The sequence below is a fragment of the Dromiciops gliroides genome, chromosome 4 (assembly GCF_019393635.1).
Source record: "Dromiciops gliroides isolate mDroGli1 chromosome 4, mDroGli1.pri, whole genome shotgun sequence".
Classification (NCBI taxonomy): Eukaryota; Metazoa; Chordata; class Mammalia; order Microbiotheria; family Microbiotheriidae; genus Dromiciops; species Dromiciops gliroides.
In genome coordinates, this window is record NC_057864.1 from 148,125,740 (window position 1) to 148,145,943 (window position 20,204).

At 39.5% G+C, this 20,204-nt stretch overlaps 1 protein-coding gene across 1 annotated transcript; it reads right to left on the bottom strand.

The window, feature by feature from the left end:
* Window positions 1–9,069: 9,069 nt before the first annotated feature.
* LOC122755982 (tubulin beta chain-like) lies at window positions 9,070–10,506 on the bottom strand. The gene has a single exon (XM_044004992.1). It carries the CDS (start codon window positions 10,489–10,491, stop codon window positions 9,376–9,378), a length of 1,116 nt encoding a protein of 371 aa, XP_043860927.1. The 5' UTR covers window positions 10,492–10,506; the 3' UTR covers window positions 9,070–9,375.
* Between the last annotated feature and the right edge of the window lie 9,698 nt (window positions 10,507–20,204).

The window sequence follows — 20,204 nt, forward strand, 5'->3', positions numbered from 1 at the left end:
TCTTGCTTGGTTGCAGACCTCCTCAGCACTTTCTGGACATCTCTAACCATGTCTCAGTGCACATCTCTCCCACCCCTTTCAACTTCCCTTCATTTGCTATCTTTCCCTATTAGAATGTAAGCTCCTTGAGGGAAGAGACAATCTTGCTGGCTTTTATTTGGACAGTGGTTACAGTGTCTGGCACATGGTAAGTGCTTATTAAAAACTCCAGCTAGCTAGCTGGCTATCGGTTTCAGGTTGTCATGGAGACCACAGTTGGCAAGGTGCTTGATGGGCAATGGTTCTCAGCTAGAAATAGTGAGGTGGAGAACTCATTAATGGGCAGCTAGGTAGTGTGGTAGATAGAGTACCAGGCCTGGAGTTAGGAAGACCTGAGTCTCAGATACTAGCTATGTAACCCTGTCAAATTACTTAACCCTGTTTGCCTCAGTTTTCTCATATGTAAAATGAGCTGGAGAAGAAAATGGCAAACTGCTCCAGAGTCTTTGTCAAAACAAACAGACAAACAAAACCCCAAATGCGGGTCAAGAAGAGTCAGATATGACTGAGACAACTCAACAATAACAAACTCACTAATTCAGACTAATAAGGGTAATGGGCAAATGAATTCCACAATAGGATGATAGGCTTAGAGGACAAGATTTTAGAGGTCATTTAGTCTTGGTGGTGGTGGTAGTGGTCAATTGTTTCAGTTGGATGCCACTGAAATGACTGAACAACAACAAAGAGATCTTTAGGGGAACTACTTTAAGGAACAAGGACAATTGGTCATTAGGTTGTCAGCTGTTTATACTTAGATACAAACATTTCTCTGAAGAACTTTCTGTCATTCCTTCCGCTCCCCTCCCCCCCACACACCTTTATCCCATTAACCCTACTGATTTGCACTCTGTGAAGGTAGAATTTGCTGAGACACCCCTATGTCTAGGAAATGGTGCCCCTTGCATTTTATAATGGAAAGAATTCTGGACTTTGGGTCAGAAGAGCTGGGGGTTCTAGTTCTGGTTCTGACACTAGTGTGTGACCTTGAGTACCTCTCTATGCTTTAGCATTCTCCTCAATAGATAATGTCTAAGGTCCATTAAAAACTGTCAAGTTCAATGACTGTATAATACAAAATCTTAATTAGTGCTACAGTTGTCCTTAGAGCATTAGGCTGTTCCCCATGTCTAGAACAACCTGAACATGGCCCAATCTAACCATTTGGGACTCTCTCTAATCTTAACCTCTTGGGTTTAGTGAGCCCAACTTTTGACAATCACTTAAACATCACACTGGTTAGGCCAAACTAAGTAGTTGGTAAAATGATAAGAAATCAGTCTGGGAATGATTAAAAGGCTTTCCTTCAGGGGCAGCTAGATGGCACAGTGGATAAGGCACCAGCCTTGGATTCAGGAGGCCCTGAGTTCAAATCTGGCCTCAGACACTTACTAGCTGTGTGACCCTGGGCAAGTCACTTAACCCCCATTGCCCTGGAAAAAAAAAAGGCTTTCCTCCCTAGGGAGGGAAACAAGTTATTTTCTTCAGTAGTGAAAACACAGTAATCACTCTTCCTGTGCCCAGGCTGCCCAGACCCTCATCAAACTAATTTTGTTGAGGGGGAACTGACAATGATTACTCTGAAGGCAATGTTGCAGCTTACAATTATACAGCCTCCCTACCTTCAAGCTACACACAAGTAGGGAGAAAATGATACCTCTGACAGGAAGTTACTCTTATCATTTCCCTTCCTGAGTGTTTTACACAAAATAAAAGACCTAGCATGGCTCCCAACAGATGGCTTTATTCTTGGCTGGGCATGAGAGATAGTGTGATATAGTGGTGAAAAAACCCAGAAAACTTAGATCCAGGAGACCTATGGTGCCTAGCCTGATTCTGACACTTATCACTTGTGTGACTCTGAGCCTCTCTTTAGTTCCCTGTGAAACGGGCATAATATTCACCCCACCTACTTCACAAACTGAGGCCCAGAAAGGTTAAATGACTTGTTTCAAGCAACAGATATAGTAAGTAGCAGAGGGAGGATTTGAATTCAGGTCCTTTGACTCTAGAACCAGCGCTTTTCTTACTATACCATGCTAACTTCCTAACATTAATTGTTATTAATTATCACTGCAGCTCTAAATGTATCAGCAGCATTGATGCTGGCCTTCTGTCTTTTGATCCCGATATTCTCTAGGAGATTTACACAGGACAATTTCAGGGAACTAGAGCAAGGTGACTGTGGCTTTGGCCTAGGACACCAAAATTTAGGTGGCTGGGTGGATAGAGTACTGGGTCTAGAGTTAGGAAGGCATGAGTTCAAATCCAGCCTCAGACACTTAATAGTCATGTGACCCTGGGCAAGTCACTTAACCAAATTACATGTAAAAACAATTTCTAACATAAAAAAATCCCTTGAATTCCAAATTCTCTCCCTCATTTCCCAACTCCCTTATTGAGAAAGCTAGCAATTTAATGTAGGTTTTACATGTGCAATCGTGCAAAACATATTTCCATATTAGTCTTGTTATAAAAGAAAACACAAACCAAAAAACAAACAAGAAAAATAAAGTTAAAAAAATGTTTTAATCTGCATTTAGATTCCATAAATTCTTTCATTTTAAGTCCTTCAGAACTGTCTTGGATCATGGTATTGCAGAGAAGAGTTCAGTCATTCACAGTTAATCATCATACAGTATTGCTGTTACTCTGTACAATGTTCTCCTGGTTCTGCTTGTTTCACTTTGCATCAGTTCATGTAAGTACAGGTTTCACTGAAAGAATCCTGCTCATCATTGTAGTACAATAGTATTTGATCACAATCATATACCACAACTTGTTCAGCCATTCCCCAGTTGATGGACATCCTCTCAATCTCCAATTCTTTGTCACCAGAAAAGAGCAGCTCTAAATACTTTTGTACATATAGGTACTTTTCCTTTTTTATTTTTTAATCTTTGGGATACAGACCTAGTAGTGATATTTCTGGGTCAAAGAGTATACAAGGTTATATAGCCCTTTGGGAATAGTTCCAGATTGCCCTTCAGAAGGGTCGGATCAATTCACAGCTCCAACAGTCTTTTAGTCTCCCAATTTTCCCATATCTTCTCCAGTTATCATTTTTCTTTTCTGCCATATTACCTAATCTGATAGGTATGAGGTAGTGTCTCAGAGTTGTTTTAATGTGCATTTCTCTAATAGTGATTTAGAGAATTTCTCCATATGATTCTAATTACTAAGTTTGATTTTTCCCTCCATTATATCTTGTTTTGCTAATTATCTTTGTTTTGTTTTTTGCAGGGCAATGAAGGTTAAGTGACTTGCCCAGGGTCACACAGCTAGTAAGTGTCAAGTGTCTGAGGCCAGATTTGAACTCAGGTCCTCCTGAATCCAGGGCCAGTGCTTTATCCACTGTGCTACCTAGTTGCCCCCTCCCTATGACTATAGATAGCTTGTTCATATCCTTTGACCTTTTATTAATTGGGGAATGACTTGAATTCATATAAATTGATTCAATCTCTACATATCTGAGAAATGATGCCTTTATCAAAGAAACCTTTTTTTTTGAGTCTTGTTTTTGAAAGTCAAATTTTCTATTAAGCTCTGGAGTCTTTTCATCAGGAATGTTTGAAAGTCCTCTATTTCATTAAATATCCATACCCTGCCACCCCCTGAAAGATTATACTCAGTTTCTCTGGGTAGGTGATTCCTGATTATAATCCTAGCTCCTTTGCTCTCTCGTCGCTTGCAATATTTTCTCCTGGACCTGGGAGCTTTGAAATTGGCTATAGTATTCCTGGGAGTTTTCTTTTAGAATCCCTTTCAGGTGGTGATCGCTAGTTTCTTTCAATTTCTATTTTACCTTCTGATTCTAAGATATCAAAAAAAAGGTTTTCCTTGATAATTTCTTAAAATATGGTGTTGAGACTTTTTTTTTTATCATGGCTTTCAGGCAGTCCAGTAATTCTTAAATTATCTCTCCTTGATCTATTTTCCAGGCCAATTGATTTCCCAATGAGATATTTCTAAATTTCTTCTATTTTTTCATTCTTTTGATTTTGTTATATTGTTTCTTAGTGTTTCATGGAAGCATTAGTTTCCACTTGGCTGATTCTTGTTTTGAAGGTATTGTTTTCTTTAGTAAGTTTTTTATATATTCTTTTCCATTTGGCTAATTCTACTTTTTGAGTTCTCTTCAATGAATTTTTGTACCTCTTTTAGCATTTGACCTTTTCTAATTTTGAAGGTGTTATTTTCTTTTGTATCTTTTGTGTCTTCTTTACCACACTGTTGACTTTTTTCATGATTTTTCTTACATCACTCTCATTTCTTTTTCCAATTTTTACTCTATTTCTCTTATTTGATTTTTAAAATCCTTTTTGAGCTTTTGAAAAATAATTTTTAGGGCTGAGGCCAATTCACATTCTTATTTGAGACGTTCCATGTAGCTGTCCTGACTTTGTTGTCTTCTTGTGAGTTTGTGTTTTGACCTTCCCCGCCACAAGAATAACTTTCTATGGTAAGGTTCATTTGTTGTTTTTTCCCCATCATATTTCTTGTCTTTTAACTTTATGTTAAAGTTGGACTCTGCTCCCATGGTGGAGGGGGTACTGTCTGAAGCTTCACGTTTTTCATGCTGTTGTTTTTAGAACAAATTCTGGGGGTTTGTAAGTTTTCAGTTCTTTTGAGGTCGTATGATCAAAGGAGAAGTGTGATGACTATATTTATGGCCTGTGCTCTGGTTTGTGAGTGATCACAAGTACTCTTTTCCACCCTGGAATTGTGAACAGGGTCCCAGCTCTGGGACTGTGAACTGGAACAGCATATGAGCAATGCAACAGAATTTTGTACCTAGTGCCAAAAAAGGGTGCCATGTAATCTCCTTCTTATCAATTGTCTGACCCTCTTATTATCTATGGGCTGAAAACTACAGAAGCCATGATTGCCAATTCAGTCTATACCACAGCCTGCTGCTGGCTTGCTGGATCATGACCTGCATTGGACTGCACACCACTCTCACCCCAGTGAGACTGACTTTTCCTGCCAACCTTCTAAGTTGTCTTGGGCTGGAAAATTGTTTTACCCTAAACTTTTTTTGTTTTTGCCACTCCAGAATTCATCTTGTGGTATAAAAGTTGTTTGGGGGAGGGAAGGGGGAATTTGGGAGAGCTCAGGTGAGTTGACATCTTTACTTTGACATCTTGGTTCTGCCCTTCATCCATTCTGGTATTTTTGCCAAGAAAACACCATGAAAAGTATTGGTCATGAAAAGAAGCAGATACAACTAAACAACAAAAACAAAATTTAGGGCACTGATAGCACTCTCAGTCATTACTCAGCATAGAAGCAACTGAGCTTAGCATCTACTTAGCAAGAGTAATGAGTTAAAATAGGAAACTACCAGGTGGTGTCCTCCCCAGAAGCATTTAAGCATGTAGTTCATGCTACTTGCTCCAGGCAAGTTTTGTACTGCTGGAAATTGCTAGTTACGGCTTTAGTTGTACGTGATTCATTGCTAAATAAACACCTACATGAATGTTCACTGGGACAGATGGGTAAGAATTACCACTCTTCTAGTACAGAAGACTGAGATATACTATAAAAGCAAGGGAGTAGGGATTAGGAGGTAAGATATATTGTTTTATGTTACAGAAAATAATATTATCATATGGAGGGAATCAAATGGATGCTATCTTTTGCATTGAAAGATGAGAGTTTAAACAGCCTTAGAGCTGAAAGGAATCCCAGAGACCCTCAAGTCAAGACTCCTACACAGTTCAAAGAAGTCCTTTATAACTGCTATCTGGTAGACATTTAGCCTCTGTTTCAATACTTTTGATGACAGGGAACTTCTATATAACCCAACCCATTTTTAACTTTCCCTGTTAAGACGTTTTTTCTATAGTTCAGCCAAAAATGTCTTACCTGTAAATTCTGCCCATAGTCCTAGATCTGTTTCATGTGCTGAGTATACACTTAATTTCACCCCTGGCAGAATGAATGGATGAGAACAATTTGTTTCAACAGCTATGAAGGCAGCTGAAGTGGGCTCTGTGCAATGCTTAGAGCTTGGTCAGACATGGAAGACAAAAAGGTCATTTACTGCATCCCATGCCATCACCAGTCATCTTGACTTTTGTCTTGTTACCAGACTTTGATGACTTGGGAAGAAAGAGTGAGGCTGACAACTTTACATAACTCTGCCTTGCTTAATTCATGCCAATAAGTCAAGACATCATCTTATGATATCATAGGTCCTCTTTGAAAATGAAGGACAAACAATAAACAACAGCTCTATTCCACAGGGTAGGTAGCTCTTCAAAATTTGAAGACAGCTCTCAAAGGTTCCCCACAATGTCTTTACTTTTCTAGTCTGTCAATAAGCATTTAATAGTCATTTACTATGTACCAGGCACTGTTCCAAGACCTGAAGACATAAAGAAAGTCAAAATGCTTGCCCTCAAAGAGCTTACATTCTAATGATAGAGACACTGTAAATAACCAGGTAAATAGAAGACATATGGGTAGAAGGTAATCTCATAAGAGAAGGTGCTAAAATTTGGGGGTGGGGATCTGGAAGAGCCTGCAGAAGGAGGAATTTGAAATGAATCTGGAAGGAAGCCAGATATACTAAGAAGCCTGAATGAGGAGAGAAAAAAATTCCAGTTTTGGTTTACATCATGGGAGATAGAGTATGGTTAACCATCTCCAGTTGATTGATTAATAGTTGGCCTTAAGGACAACTTTTATTTCCTCTTATAAGTCTTACATGGAGAGAGCTTTCCTTTTAGGTCTTTTACTATCTTGGGGGTGCAAGTAGAGCATTTGGGCTATAAATTTGTTATTACTTACTATTAGAACATGACTGACTACTCCTATTTCCAATAATAAATGTTCTTTTGCATACAAATACAAACACACATACATACATATATACATGTATGAAGATGAGTCATTGTGGTAATATACATTAATACTTGACATACAATGAGTCTTTCTTGCCCTTTTGATCCCCTTAAAGTTTCTATTTTTCAGAGATTCCCTATTTTGTAGTTATACACCATCATATAGCTGCAATGTATTTGATACTGTGCATATGCATATATACACATGTATTTACATATGCATGAATACTGGTGGTTTTTTTAAATTGAATTTTCAAATTCAATCCAGCTATCTCTTCAATTTAAGATTGAACCCAATGACCTTTGAAACAAAGATAATCACAAAATGGTGCTCAGGTCACTATATTCATATTTGTTTATTTTTTTAAAATGTTGTTGTTTCTGTGACCTGTTTATATCTTCCTTCATTTGCAATTCAGTTTAGCAAGTATATATTAAGGTAATACTCAAGTGCTAGATGCTGAAAATAAAATAGATACAATGTAAGACCCTGCTTCCAAAGAACTTGTCCACTGGGGAGATGCATAAACACAAAAAGCCAAATGTAGACAAATAACTAATGGAGAATGTGATGAGTAAAAAGAAAGGTTCAGACCAAGTGCTGTGAGAAATTTGAAGAAGAAATGATGGGAAACCTTCATCTGACATTTGAAGGAGGAAGTGACATCTGAATTATGCCCAGAAAGAAAAGAATAACACCAACTCATGGAAGAGAAGGAGGAGGCATTTGCAGGCCTGGGATGATATGAACAAAAGCATAAAGGTTGATAGACATGCTACTAGTGCTATATGGACAGGAGTTCAATTTGGTAAGAAGAAAGATACGAGAAGAGAAGTAATATAAGATAAAGGAGAAAAAGTGGGATGGAGCCAGGTCATGGATGGCTTTGAATGCCAAGATCAGGAGTTTATCCTTTATTCTGTGGGTGATGGAAAATCAGTAGAGGTTTGTAAGCAGAGGAATGATTAATTAAGAGGCTATTATTATAATCCCTTTGTTAATTGGAGATCCTGGACCTCTTTCTTCTGTCAGACTGAAAGGGTTCAGATTTGAAGGCTTCTTCCTGAAAATAACTTGTACACCTTATTTGGCCCCAATTTTGGGTCCAGGGCCTGGGAATATCTGAATCATACTAATTTATAGCTTTGTTTGCATTCTCCTGCAAATCCTCCAGGCTAACAAGGCATGAAACAAAGAACAATTTTAATATATGAACAAAAAAATACAAAAAAGACACATACAGAAGCCCATAGACAGTGAAAAACTTTTTCTGATGAGCTCCATTTCTTCCAGGTATCTTATAATTGTTTCAACCATATGCCAGTGCAAGCTCCAAATGTATATGTGACTGAGATATACAAGGTTACATTATTACTTAATTGGAGGAACAGGAAAGAAATAACTTTTCACTTCTATGGATAGAGTAAGAGTTTCATGACTAAATAAGAGATAGAGAGAATCACAGAAGAGAAAACGGACTCTTTTTTTTCCCCCTCATTTCCTTTTTATTTTCGGGTTTGGGGGGCGTCGTCTTTTCAATATGAAAAAAAGCAGCAAGTTCAACACAAAACAAAAACCTAGGAAGTGGAAGGGGGAAGAGCCCAAGATAGAAATTGCAGATGTGGAAAGGATGAGAGAAAATAAAGGGAAGATTTGGTACTGGGAAGGGAAGTGTCCTGTTCCCCCTGCTCCCTTCTCTTGGGAGGGAATTGATTTTGGGGGAAGGGGAGTGTAAGAGAATCAAAATACTCCCCAAATGAGGGACTTCTCTGGAATTTTGGGAATTGAAGCAATTCTCACATCTCAGACAGGGGAAGGGTGGGTCCCAAAATAAAGGGAGACAAAGAGCTGAGGGGGGAGCCCACCTGGCAGAGTGAGGCACAGACCCCTCCAAATAAAAATGAACACTTGGGAGAGAAACCAAAACTGGGGGGGAATAATACTGTCAACACTTCCCCCAGAGCTGGGGAGTAGAGAGAAAGGGAAGGGGCACCTGGAGATAGGAATATGAGAAGTTGGGGAGTATGTGGAGATGGTAGTTAGAATAGAAAGCCTGGCTCCCCCGACAGACTTTTATGGAATGAAACACTCCATTCCCTCCCTTCCCCCCAAACACACCAAGAGAACTCTCCACTAGGAATATAACATCTTGGTCCCCTTCTCCATAAAGGAAAGCCAAAGAGTTCTGGACCTTTCCTCTTGGTCACCATTTTAGTTCAGGGCACTTAGTGGGCACAAAGTCCCCTAAATTGAGGCTCTGGGTTGGAGACATTCTGCTTCTTGGAGAGAATTTGGGAGTGGGGAAGAAAGGGGCATATTACTGAGGGGACAGGTCATATAAGGAAGGAAGATCAGAGGGCAGAGAGCTCAGCACCCACAAAGGAGAGAAAAAGGATGGAGGCAGAAAATGCAAACTTTAGAGGAAAAGGGTGATGGGGAAAGAATGTTGGGAAGAATTGAGAAGACTGAGATGGCAGGATATCTCCCTTAGGCTTCCTCCTCTGCCTCCTCACCGAAATCCTCCTCCTCTTCAGCAGTGGCATCCTGGTATTGCTGGTACTCAGAAACGAGATCATTCATGTTGCTCTCAGCCTCAGTGAACTCCATCTCGTCCATCCCCTCCCCTGTGTACCAGTGGAGGAAGGCCTTCCGGCGGAACATGGCAGTGAACTGCTCTGAGATGCGCTTGAAGAGCTCCTGGATGGCAGTGCTATTGCCAATGAAGGTGACAGCCATCTTGAGGCCACGGGGTGGGATATCACAGACAGCAGTCTTGACATTGTTGGGGATCCACTCGACGAAGTAGCTACTGTTTTTGATTTGTACATTGAGCATTTGTTCATCCACCTCCTTCATGGACATCCGACCACGGAAAACAGCAGCAACAGTGAGATATCGCCCATGGCGAGGGTCACAAGCCGCCATCATGTTCTTGGCATCAAAGACCTGCTGGGTGAGCTCAGGCACGGTCAGGGCACAATACTGCTGGCTCCCACGGCTGGTGAGGGGAGCAAAGCCAGGCATGAAGAAGTGGAGTCGAGGGAAGGGGACCATGTTTATGGCCAATTTCCGGAGGTCAGCATTAAGCTGGCCAGGAAAGCGAAGGCAGGTGGTGACACCATTCATGGTGGCAGAGACTAGATGGTTGAGGTCACCGTAGGTTGGCATGGTCAGCTTGAGGGTTCGGAAGCAGATATCATAGAGTGCTTCATTATCAATGCAGTAGGTTTCATTTGTGTTTTCTACTAACTGGTGGACAGAGAGTGTGGCATTATAGGGCTCAACCACGGTGTCTGAGACTTTGGGTGATGGAACCACACTAAAGGTATTCATGATGCGGTCAGGGTACTCTTCTCGGATCTTGCTGATGAGCAGGGTGCCCATCCCTGAGCCTGTGCCTCCACCAAGTGAGTGGGTCAGCTGGAAGCCTTGCAGGCAATCACAGCTCTCTGCCTCTTTGCGCACATCCAAGACTGAATCCACCAGCTCTGCCCCCTCCGTATAGTGGCCTTTGGCCCAATTGTTTCCTGCCCCGGACTGGCCAAAAACAAAGTTGTCTGGCCAGAATATCTGACCAAAAGGTCCAGAGCGAACAGAGTCCATGGTTCCAGGCTCAAGATCAACCAAGATGGCCTGGGGAACATATTTGCCACCAGTTGCCTCATTGTAGTAGACTGAGATGCGGTCCAACTGCAGGTCGCTGTCCCCATGGTAGGTGCCGGTGGGGTTTATGCCATGTTCATCACTGATCACCTCCCAGAACTTTGCACCGATCTGATTGCCACACTGGCCAGCCTGGATATGTACGATTTCCCTTGTGGTTGGAATTTACTTTTGCTTGTCTCAAGTTATGTGCAGGAAGAAGAGAATAATATATAGATATATATTTTTTTTCTCCTTTCCGCTGAACGAGCTCTTTATCAATAGAAGGTTTCCCGGGAGGTTGGAGCTGCTAGTTCAGAACACAGCTGCACAAACGTTCTGAGAGGGAGAAAGAAGGAAGGGGGGAGGGGAAGCAAGGGAGGAGAAGCAGGGCCCGGACTCTTTCATTAAATAAAATTAGTTTTGTACAAACAGTTAAATGGGAAAAATATATTTGTAACAAGTTTCTCCAATAAATTTCATTTCCTACATATATAAGGAAATGATTCATATTTATAAAAATGAGGGCCATTCCTCAATAAATAAGTGGTTTAAGTATACAAATGGGAAGTTCTCAAGGGAAGAAATATAAACTATCAATAGCTATATAAAAATGCCCCAAATCATTAATAATTAAATATAAACTAAAGCAACTCTGGGATTGCACCTTGTACATATTAGATTCTTTTTTTCTTTTTTCTTTCTTTCTTTCTTTTTTTTGCAGGACAATGAGGGTTAAGTGACTCACACAGTTAGTAAGTGTCAAGTGTCTGAGGTCGGATTTGAACTTACGTCCTCCTGAATCTAGGGCCAGTGTTTTATACACTGTGCCACCTAGCTGCCCCATATTAGATTGTTAAGGCTGACAAAAAAAGTAAAATGACAAATGTTGAAAGGGCTGTGGAAAAATAGGCACTTTAATGCATTGTTGTTGGAACTGTGAACTTAAATTATGCACACTCTTTAGAGCAATTGTACCACACTAAACATACATCCTAAAGAACAGGGAAAAGGACCCATATATACAAAAATATTTATATTAGCTCCTTTTGTGATGCCAAAGAACTGGAAGCTAAGGAGGTGCCCATCTACTGGAAAATGGCTGAACAAATTATGGTACATATTTGAATGTAATGGAACATTATTTTGCTATAAGAAATGACAATCAGGATACTCTCAGAAAAAACACCTGGAAAGACATATAAACTGATGTAGAGTAAAGTAAGCAGAACCAGGCAAACATTCTACATAGTAACAGAAATATTGTATGATGATCAGCTAACTGTGAATGATTTAGCTATTCTTGGCAACACAATGATCCAAGACAGTTCTGAAGTACTTATGATGAAAAATGCTATCCCAAATACAGATTGAAACATATTTTTAAAACTTTCTTTATTTTTTTGTGGTTTTTTTGTCTGCTTTTTTTTGCAACATGGCTAATATGGAAATGTTTTGTATAACTACATACATATAATCAAATTTCTTGCCTTCTCATGGATGGGGGAAAGAGGGAGAAAGGGAAAGAATTTAGAACTCAAAACTTTAAGAAAAATGTATATACCTTTTTTACATGTTATTAAGAAAAAAAGAATGATGAAATGGACAGTTTCAGAAGCAACTTCGTCTTAGAGGCATGACTCTAACACCACACCCTCTCAGTTCAGGTTTTGTTCTGGAACAAATTGAAACACCAGAATGTCACTCAACATTTAGCAAAGGAAGTTTAGATTGCCCCCTAACAGCAAAAAACATTCAGCAAAGAAACAGTGACATTTAGCTTCCATGAACAATCCACCCCAGACTCTTTCCTCTCTATCTGGAAATGTATCTGGTCCATTGGTCATCAGATTATTTCAAATGGTCTAAGGCTTCTACCAATTCTGAGAGGACTAAATTTCAAGTGGTTAGAACTTTTTATGCTTTTAGATAACCAGGATGCTGAATTAGGGAAGTTTGAGATAATCAAGTATCCTGGGGACAACTTTGGTTTAATTCAGGTAAAGCCTTCCCAATGTTGTGGATGGGAGGAGAGAAATTATGTAAGGGAAGACTAGTATGAACTGATGCAGAGTCAAAATAAGCAGAAGAAGGAAAATAATTATAACGAAAACATTGTAAAAAACAAACAACTTTGACAGACTTAAGAACTCTGAGCAATGTAATGAACAACCAGGAATCCAGAGGATTGTTGATGAGGAATCCTGCCTACCTTGACACACTTTTTATTTTACATGACCAGTATTGAAATTTGTTTTGTTTAATTATGCATATTTGTTACAAGTTACTTTTAAAAATTTGGGCAGGGAGGTAGGAAGGAGAGAAAATAAACATCTGTAAATTGAAAAATTAATTTAAAAAACAAAAAATAATAATTTGGAGTTGCAAGGTAGTCAAGCAACCCATCTCTTTAGTAAACCTAATGTTTCCCAGGGATCTGTGCAGTTGCTCCAGACTTATAATGCCACTTTGGGTCTGATTCATACTCCCTTATCCCCATTAAACAGGGGAAAGATGTTGGGTTGCTAAGCAGTTAACTCACCTGGCCTGGACTTGCAAAGTTGCATGACTCAGAGGCCAATGACCAGGTTTGTTCCTCCAAATTGTATTTTTGTGCTTTGTTTCTCCTTTGTTCCAGTTTTTCTCTGATCTTTGGGTCTATAGTTCCTTGCTTCACTGGTCTTCCATTCACCCTTGTTGCTAGGTTGTTCTGTTGTAGCCTACAGGTCCACTTGGGGGCTGTCTTTCTTTGGTCCATTCACATCTTCACATTGCCTATTCTCTCTCTCTCTCTCTCTCTCTCTCTCTCTCTCTCTCTCTCTCTCTCTCTCTCTCTCTCTCTCTTTCTCCCCCCCCTCTCTCTCTCATTCTCACTCCTTCACTCTCGCTCCCTCACTCTCACTCTCTTGCTCTTGCTCTCTGTCTCTGTCTCTCTTCTCTGTCTCTGTTTCTCTTCTGTCTCTGTCTCTGTCTCTGCCTCCTCCCCATTGGGGCTTCACTATTCTGCTTTGTTGTCTCTGATGCTAATGATTCTGTTGCTGCCTCTATCATTACTGCTAGCTACCCCTCTGCTACTATTGCTTTCCTTTCTACTTCTGGTATGACCCCATCTCTATTTTCCCAGGGAAGGATTACAACTGTTTTCAAATCAGACAACCAAGACCAAAATGTAGCTAGGCTAGTTAGTACATTTTTCAGCTCCTTTGGTAACCCTACAGTGCTGTCCAGAGGACAAAAGGTCTCCAGGGCCATGATTAAAAAACAACAACAACACATCATCATTCACCTGTTGAAATGGATAGTCTTTTATTCTTCACTGCCAGCAGCTTTTTGGTGTGTATTTCTTTTATATGAGATGTAATTTCACTGGTCTGGGTGCTCCCCTTCAAGAAACTCCTTCTACCAATGCAAATCAGAAGTTGTTCAGCAATTTTAGTTGTTTAGAGCTTTGAGAGGTTAAGAGTCTTTCTCAGGGACACAAATGACAGTCAGGACTTGAACTGATATATTCTTGGCTCCCAGGCCATGCTGCTTGTCTAGGCATTTCTAATCAAATAACCTCTTTCCCATGTTACTTACTGTTTTTGAGGCTGGGGAAAAACATTCATATACCCTTCCATTTGCCTTTCTGCCTACCTTCATCACTCCTGTTAGAACCATAAGGCCGGATCATACAAATTACGGAGTCTTAGAGAAACCTTAATAAAATCCTGGAAGCACTCGAATACAAGGGGTAAAGCTGGCATATATCCTGATGCAATGCCCAAGTTTTTTTCCATATTACATTATAATAATAGTTGAGTCAAGAATCAATGAGGGCCTGAACAAATATAGTCCAGAAGAAGTTGAGAGAAGAGGATAGACATAAAAAATTGCATTTGTGTTGTACATCTTTGGTTGTAAATTCCAAGGTGGCAAAAACTAGTTAACTGTGTAGGGTTCCTGGCAAAAAGTTTATGTAAACATGGGCTTAATCAGAGTATTAGACTAGATGCTGAGATATATGGGTTCCATACCTTGTGGTCCCACTCTCTGGTTTTGTTAACTTTGCAAAAATGACTGTATAACTCTGGGTCTTAGCTTCTATAAGCTGCAAATGGTGGGGGAGGGAGTTGATGAGATGATTTCTAACATGCCTTCTAGCTTTAGCACAAACAAACAAAACAACAACAACCATGAAAACAAGCACAGTACCTGGCACATCATTGTCATTTGATAAATGATTATTGATTGACTGGTATAGATATCTATAATTCTAAGTGGTACAGATGTTTAAATTTGCAAAGCTGAGCTTGCTGGTTCTAACCTCAGTCATACCATGGGGAATACTGCTAAGAGAAACCAAAAGAGCCACATGATCACATGGAGCTATATGACAATTACATTCCAGATTTGGCAAGCATAGACTTGAATTCTTTTCTTAGAAATGGCCATACAAGGAGGAAAATATGTTTAAAAATTGAATTACATTCCAATGACAATTATCAACCTGTATTCTTTAAAGATATCCACTGTCCATAGATCAAGGGTATCCTTGAAATACTTGTTTAGTTATACTCAAAGTCAAGCACTGGACATTTTCAGTGCAAATGAGTTCTAATTGCTATGGAGAAGCTTCTGTTGGTAGCATCACAGACCTTGACAGAAGTCTCTAGCAATGCCCTCCTACCTTCTCCCAGCATCCCTTCCTCCTCCCCCCCCCACTCTCAAAGGAACATTCTCTTCAACTCATCCCATTCATGTCAGACTTGACTTCAGACCAGTTCATTGATTTTGTTTTATATGTCTTGACCTGTGATTTCATTGGTGTAGAGCACTGGTGTCAAACTCAAATAGAAATGGGGGCCATTTACCCCTACATAAAGATCCCTGTAGGCTCATATTGACTTAGAAAATTTCATATTTAAATTATCTATGTTCTATTATATTCTTATTTATTATATTTTATTTTATGTATTTTATTTATTTCATTAAATATTTTCCAATTACATTTTAATCTAGTTTGGCAGCATTCAGGAGCATTGGAAGATGCCTCCCTCTCTACTCTTCTGAGTTTGAGATCTCTAATATAAAGAATCCCAGCAAGAACTCCTTTCCATCACTTGGTCACCCTTTCCCATTTCTAGGTCCCTTTTATGTGTAGTGTTCCCCAATTAAAATGCAAGCTACTTTAGAGCACAGACTGTCTTGCTTTCTTTTATTTGTATCTCCAGTACTTAGTACAATGCCTGGAATAAAAGAAGCATTTACTAAAAACTTTGTTGTTCATTTGCTTCAGTTGTAACCCACTTTTCTGCCCTTCAGTGAATTTGACATATGTATGTATGTATTCATGTATTTGTGTGCATGTATGAATATATGATATATAATATTTTCATATACACATTCATATGTATATTTGATGTATTTGTACGTACTTCTATATGAATACATATACACATGCATATGAATATATAGACAAACAGACAGATAGACAGGAGAGGTAGATAAATGTATAGATATAGAAATTGATATAGATGGCAACTAGGTGGCACAGTGGATAGAGTTCTGGACCTGGAGTCAGGAAGAGTCATCTTCCTGAGTTCAAATCTGGTTTCAGACACTTACTAGCTGTGTAACCCCGGGCAAGTCTCTTAACTCTGTTTGCCTCAGTTTCTTCATCTGTAGAATGAACTAGAGAAGGAAATGGCAAGCCACTCCAGTATTTTTGCTAAGAGATGGGGTCACAAAGAGTTGGACATGGCTGAAATGACTGAACAATTACAACAACAAGGAATATAGCACATTGATTTATATTACTCATGTTATTTTCTATTCATATATTTGTGTGTATTTTCTTTTTTTAATAGTCATCATCATAGCATTTATGTAGCACTTTAAGGCTTTGATTGCAAGTTCATGATAACTCTGTGAGCTATTATAATTATTTTATAGATGAACAGACAAAGGCTGAGGAATATTAAGTAGCTAGCCAATTATATAATTAGTGTCTTAGGCAAAATTATTTTCCCCCCTTCCATTTTACTTTATTTTCAGTTACAAAATCTCTCCCCCCCATCCATTATAGAGACAAGAAAGACAATACCCATTGTATATATGAAGTCATGTAAAATATATTTCTACATTATCCATGTTCAGGAGTGGGGGGGAGGAAAGGAAAGAAGAAAAAAAAGAAAAAGAAAAATGCTTTTATCTACACTCTGAGTTCATCAGTTCTATCTCTGAAGGGCATAACATGTTTCATCATGAGTCCTTTGGATATGTGGTAGGTCATTGTGTTGTTCAGAGTTACTAAGTCTTTCATAGTTGATTGTAAAGAACATTAATGCTGCTACTATAAATTGTTCTTCTAATCCTGCTCACTTACTTTGTATCAGTTCATACAGTTCTTCCCATATTTTTATGAAGTCATTCTCTTCATCATTTTTTACAAAACAATGGTATACCATTATATTCCTATACCATAACTTGTTCAGCCAATTGATAGTCATCCCCTCAGTTTTCATTTTTTGCCACCACAAAAAGAGCTGCTATAAATATTTTTGTACATATGGGACCTTTTCCTTTATCTTTGATCTCTTAGGAGATATATACTCTTTTTGTTTTGTTTTGTTTAATTTTGTGGGGCAATGAGGGTTAAGTGACTTGCCCAGGGTCACACAGCTAGTGTCAAGTGTCTGAGGCTGGATTTGAACTCAAGTTTTCCTGAATCCAGGGCCAGTGTTTTATCCACTGTGCCACCTAGATATCCCCAAGATACATACTCTCAGGAATATAGACTTAGTGGTGTATTCACTGTTTTATAGATTTTAGGGCATAGTTCCAAACTGCCCTCTAGAATGATTAGACTAGTTCACAGCTCTACCAACAGTGTATTAGTGTTGTTATTTTTCCCACATTCAGTCTAGCATTTGTCATTTCCTTTTCTGTCATCTTAGCCAGTCTGATGGGTATGAGGTAATACCTCAGAGTTTTATTTTGCATTCCTCTAAGTGATTTAGAGCATTTTTCATATGACTATTGATAGCTTTGATTTTTCTCTAAAATTGTTGGTTCATATTTCTTGATCATTTATGTGTAAGTTTTTTTGATCTTCTACCTCTGTCCTAGACTATAAGCTCCTTTAGATGAGGTCCTGTGTCTTATTCATCACTGTATTTCCCTTAGTGCCTAGCACAATGTCTTGAGTAAAGAGGGAAGGTAAGAAATGTTTGAATTGAATTAAATTTGGCCTTCTTGGGCCTTTGTCCTATATCTGGTCTAAATCTCAAAGAGGGGACTGAGTAGGGCTTTCTTTTTAAGGCTCTTATTCGACTTCAGATTCTAGAAGTAATGGCTCATATTATGATTCCCGTTTTGTATATGATCCAAAGCAATGAAACATCAGAATGAATCTATGACAGAAGTGGGGTGAGGGGAGTGGTGGAAGAAGGCTGTCAGCTCTTGCTTACCCAGGTGAGAAAGAGGACTTTCCGTCTGCCCCTCTGTGGGGGCCTTCCTGCCTTTTGGCAATGTTGGCACAACCTCTCACCCCATGTCCATCAGTATCGCTCCATGACACCAATAGCATCTTTACTTTGGACATTTCTGGATCATTTCCTCTCCCAATCATGTTGCATTCTGATATTCTCTGGGAAATTCCTTTCTTAACATCCAGGTGTCTCTTCCATTTCTTGGTGATAAATAAGGCCTAGAGAGACCAATGGGTCTTCTCCAGATTTTTTTTTTTGGGGGGGGGGCTAAAAGGGAGGTGTTAGGCCATGTAGCAGCTGTCTAAGTTTTTCAGGCAGCTGCTTCAGTCCAATTCCTAGGAAGCAGGTTTCAATGTCATCGCCACCTCCTCCTCGGCTGGCACTAACTAGATCCCCTGTTGCCTCCATTGGCAGAAAAGACAAGAATGAGATGGGCAAAAAGACATGGATATTCACCGCAAAGCAATTTGGAGGAGAAAACATAATATAAAACATCATGAAAGAAAAACAAATACTGCTAAATTCCTTCATAGGTAGAGCCATCTCGATTTTGATATTAAACCTATTAATCATTTATACTCAGCTGGTGTTTCCTTAATATTTTTCTGTCCTATGCCTTTTTTATGAATGACCTTTTATAGGCATAAGAGGGACTGAGAGATGACCAACACAATATTGTACCATCTGTAACTTTATTGTTTTTGTTTTTTGAAAACAAATAACGCAGTTTTAGCAGGAGAAGGAACAAAAAAACCCCCACTTGAGTTTTACTGATACCTTTAAAAAAATTCAATAATGCAACATTAAGCACTGGAGTATTCCAAGGGCAAAGAAGTGAGGGAGAGGATGGCAAGAGAATAAAAGGTCTGGAGTTGACTCAGGTACATCCTGGACTGTCTCCCACCATAATACCCCAGAGAATCATTTTCAGGCTTGAGCTCAGAGAGGGCCACATCCAGGCCAGACAGAGGGTGATCCAAGTATATTCTCCTCCCCCACCAATTCATTGGAAAAGAAATGCAATGATTGCCTTGGGAGAATTTGGGCTTAGTGCATATAACATATCTTTGGAAGTCAGAAGACGTCATTTTGCTCACTGTTCCTCTGCAGGAATGCTATTTCTCCACTTGTAAAACATTTATTTTGCAGGAAAAAAAGCACCTGGGAGATGTGAAACAATAGAGGACTAGAAATCATTATTGCAATGGTGCCTGTGTTAGATGACTGGGACTTAGTATTTCCACTTGGGTCCAAAGTTGCTAGGTTGTGTGTGTTTTCCACTGAGGTTATTTTCTCACCTAGTACTCCATATTCCAACTAAACTTGACTTTTTGCCACTTTTCATTCCTCTCCCTTATTTCTCTATGCCTTTTTTTGGAGTCAATCCCATGTTTGGGATTGTTGTTTCTCACCCTCCCCTAGGCCATCTTTGCTTGTTGAGGTTTCCTCTGAACATACCAGCCAAAAGTATTCTCACTGTACGTTGGACCTCTCCTTGATGCTTATCACAACTCAGATTCCTCATCTGCAAAATGGAGATAACAATAATATCTACCTATCTCATGGGAAGGGGGGGGGTAGTTATGTGGCACAGTGGATAGAGTGCTGGGCCTGGAATCAGGTGAATTCCAATCTGGCCTCAGACACTTTCTAGCTGTGTGACCCTGGGCAAGTCACTCAATGCTGTTTGCCTCAGTTTCTTCATCTGTAAAATGAGCTGGAGAAGGAAAACCACTCCAGTATCTTGGCCAAGAAAACCCCAAATTTGGTCATAAAGTCAGACTCGCCTTAAACGACTGAACACCCACAACCTTACAGGGTTGTTGTGAGAATCAAAGGAGGTATGTGAAGTGCTTCATCAGTGTTGCCTATTTTGTTAAAGTTACTTGTGCCCCTAGTCTTTATATCTTTCTCCAGTTAGACTTAAGGGGTCCTGAGTAAAAGCACTGAATTTTTCATCTTTGTCTCTCCAGTACCCAGCAGGGCATTTAGACATAGTAGGATCATAGATTTACAGCTTGAAGAAAGGACATCACAGGTCATCCATCTTGTTCAAACCTCCTTACTTTGCAGATGACAGAAATGAGGTATGGAAAGGTTAGGTGACTTGTCAGGGGTCATGTGGATACTGAACAACAGAAGTAGGATTTGAATCCATGTCCTCTGACTTCAAAGGCGGCCTTATTTCCACTTTACCATTCT

What these genes read in the sequence shown, in the direction of transcription:
- LOC122755982 (XM_044004992.1), bottom strand. Translation starts at nt 10,491, where the DNA reads ATGGACTCTGTTCGCTCTGGACCTTTTGGTCAGATATTCTGGCCAGAC.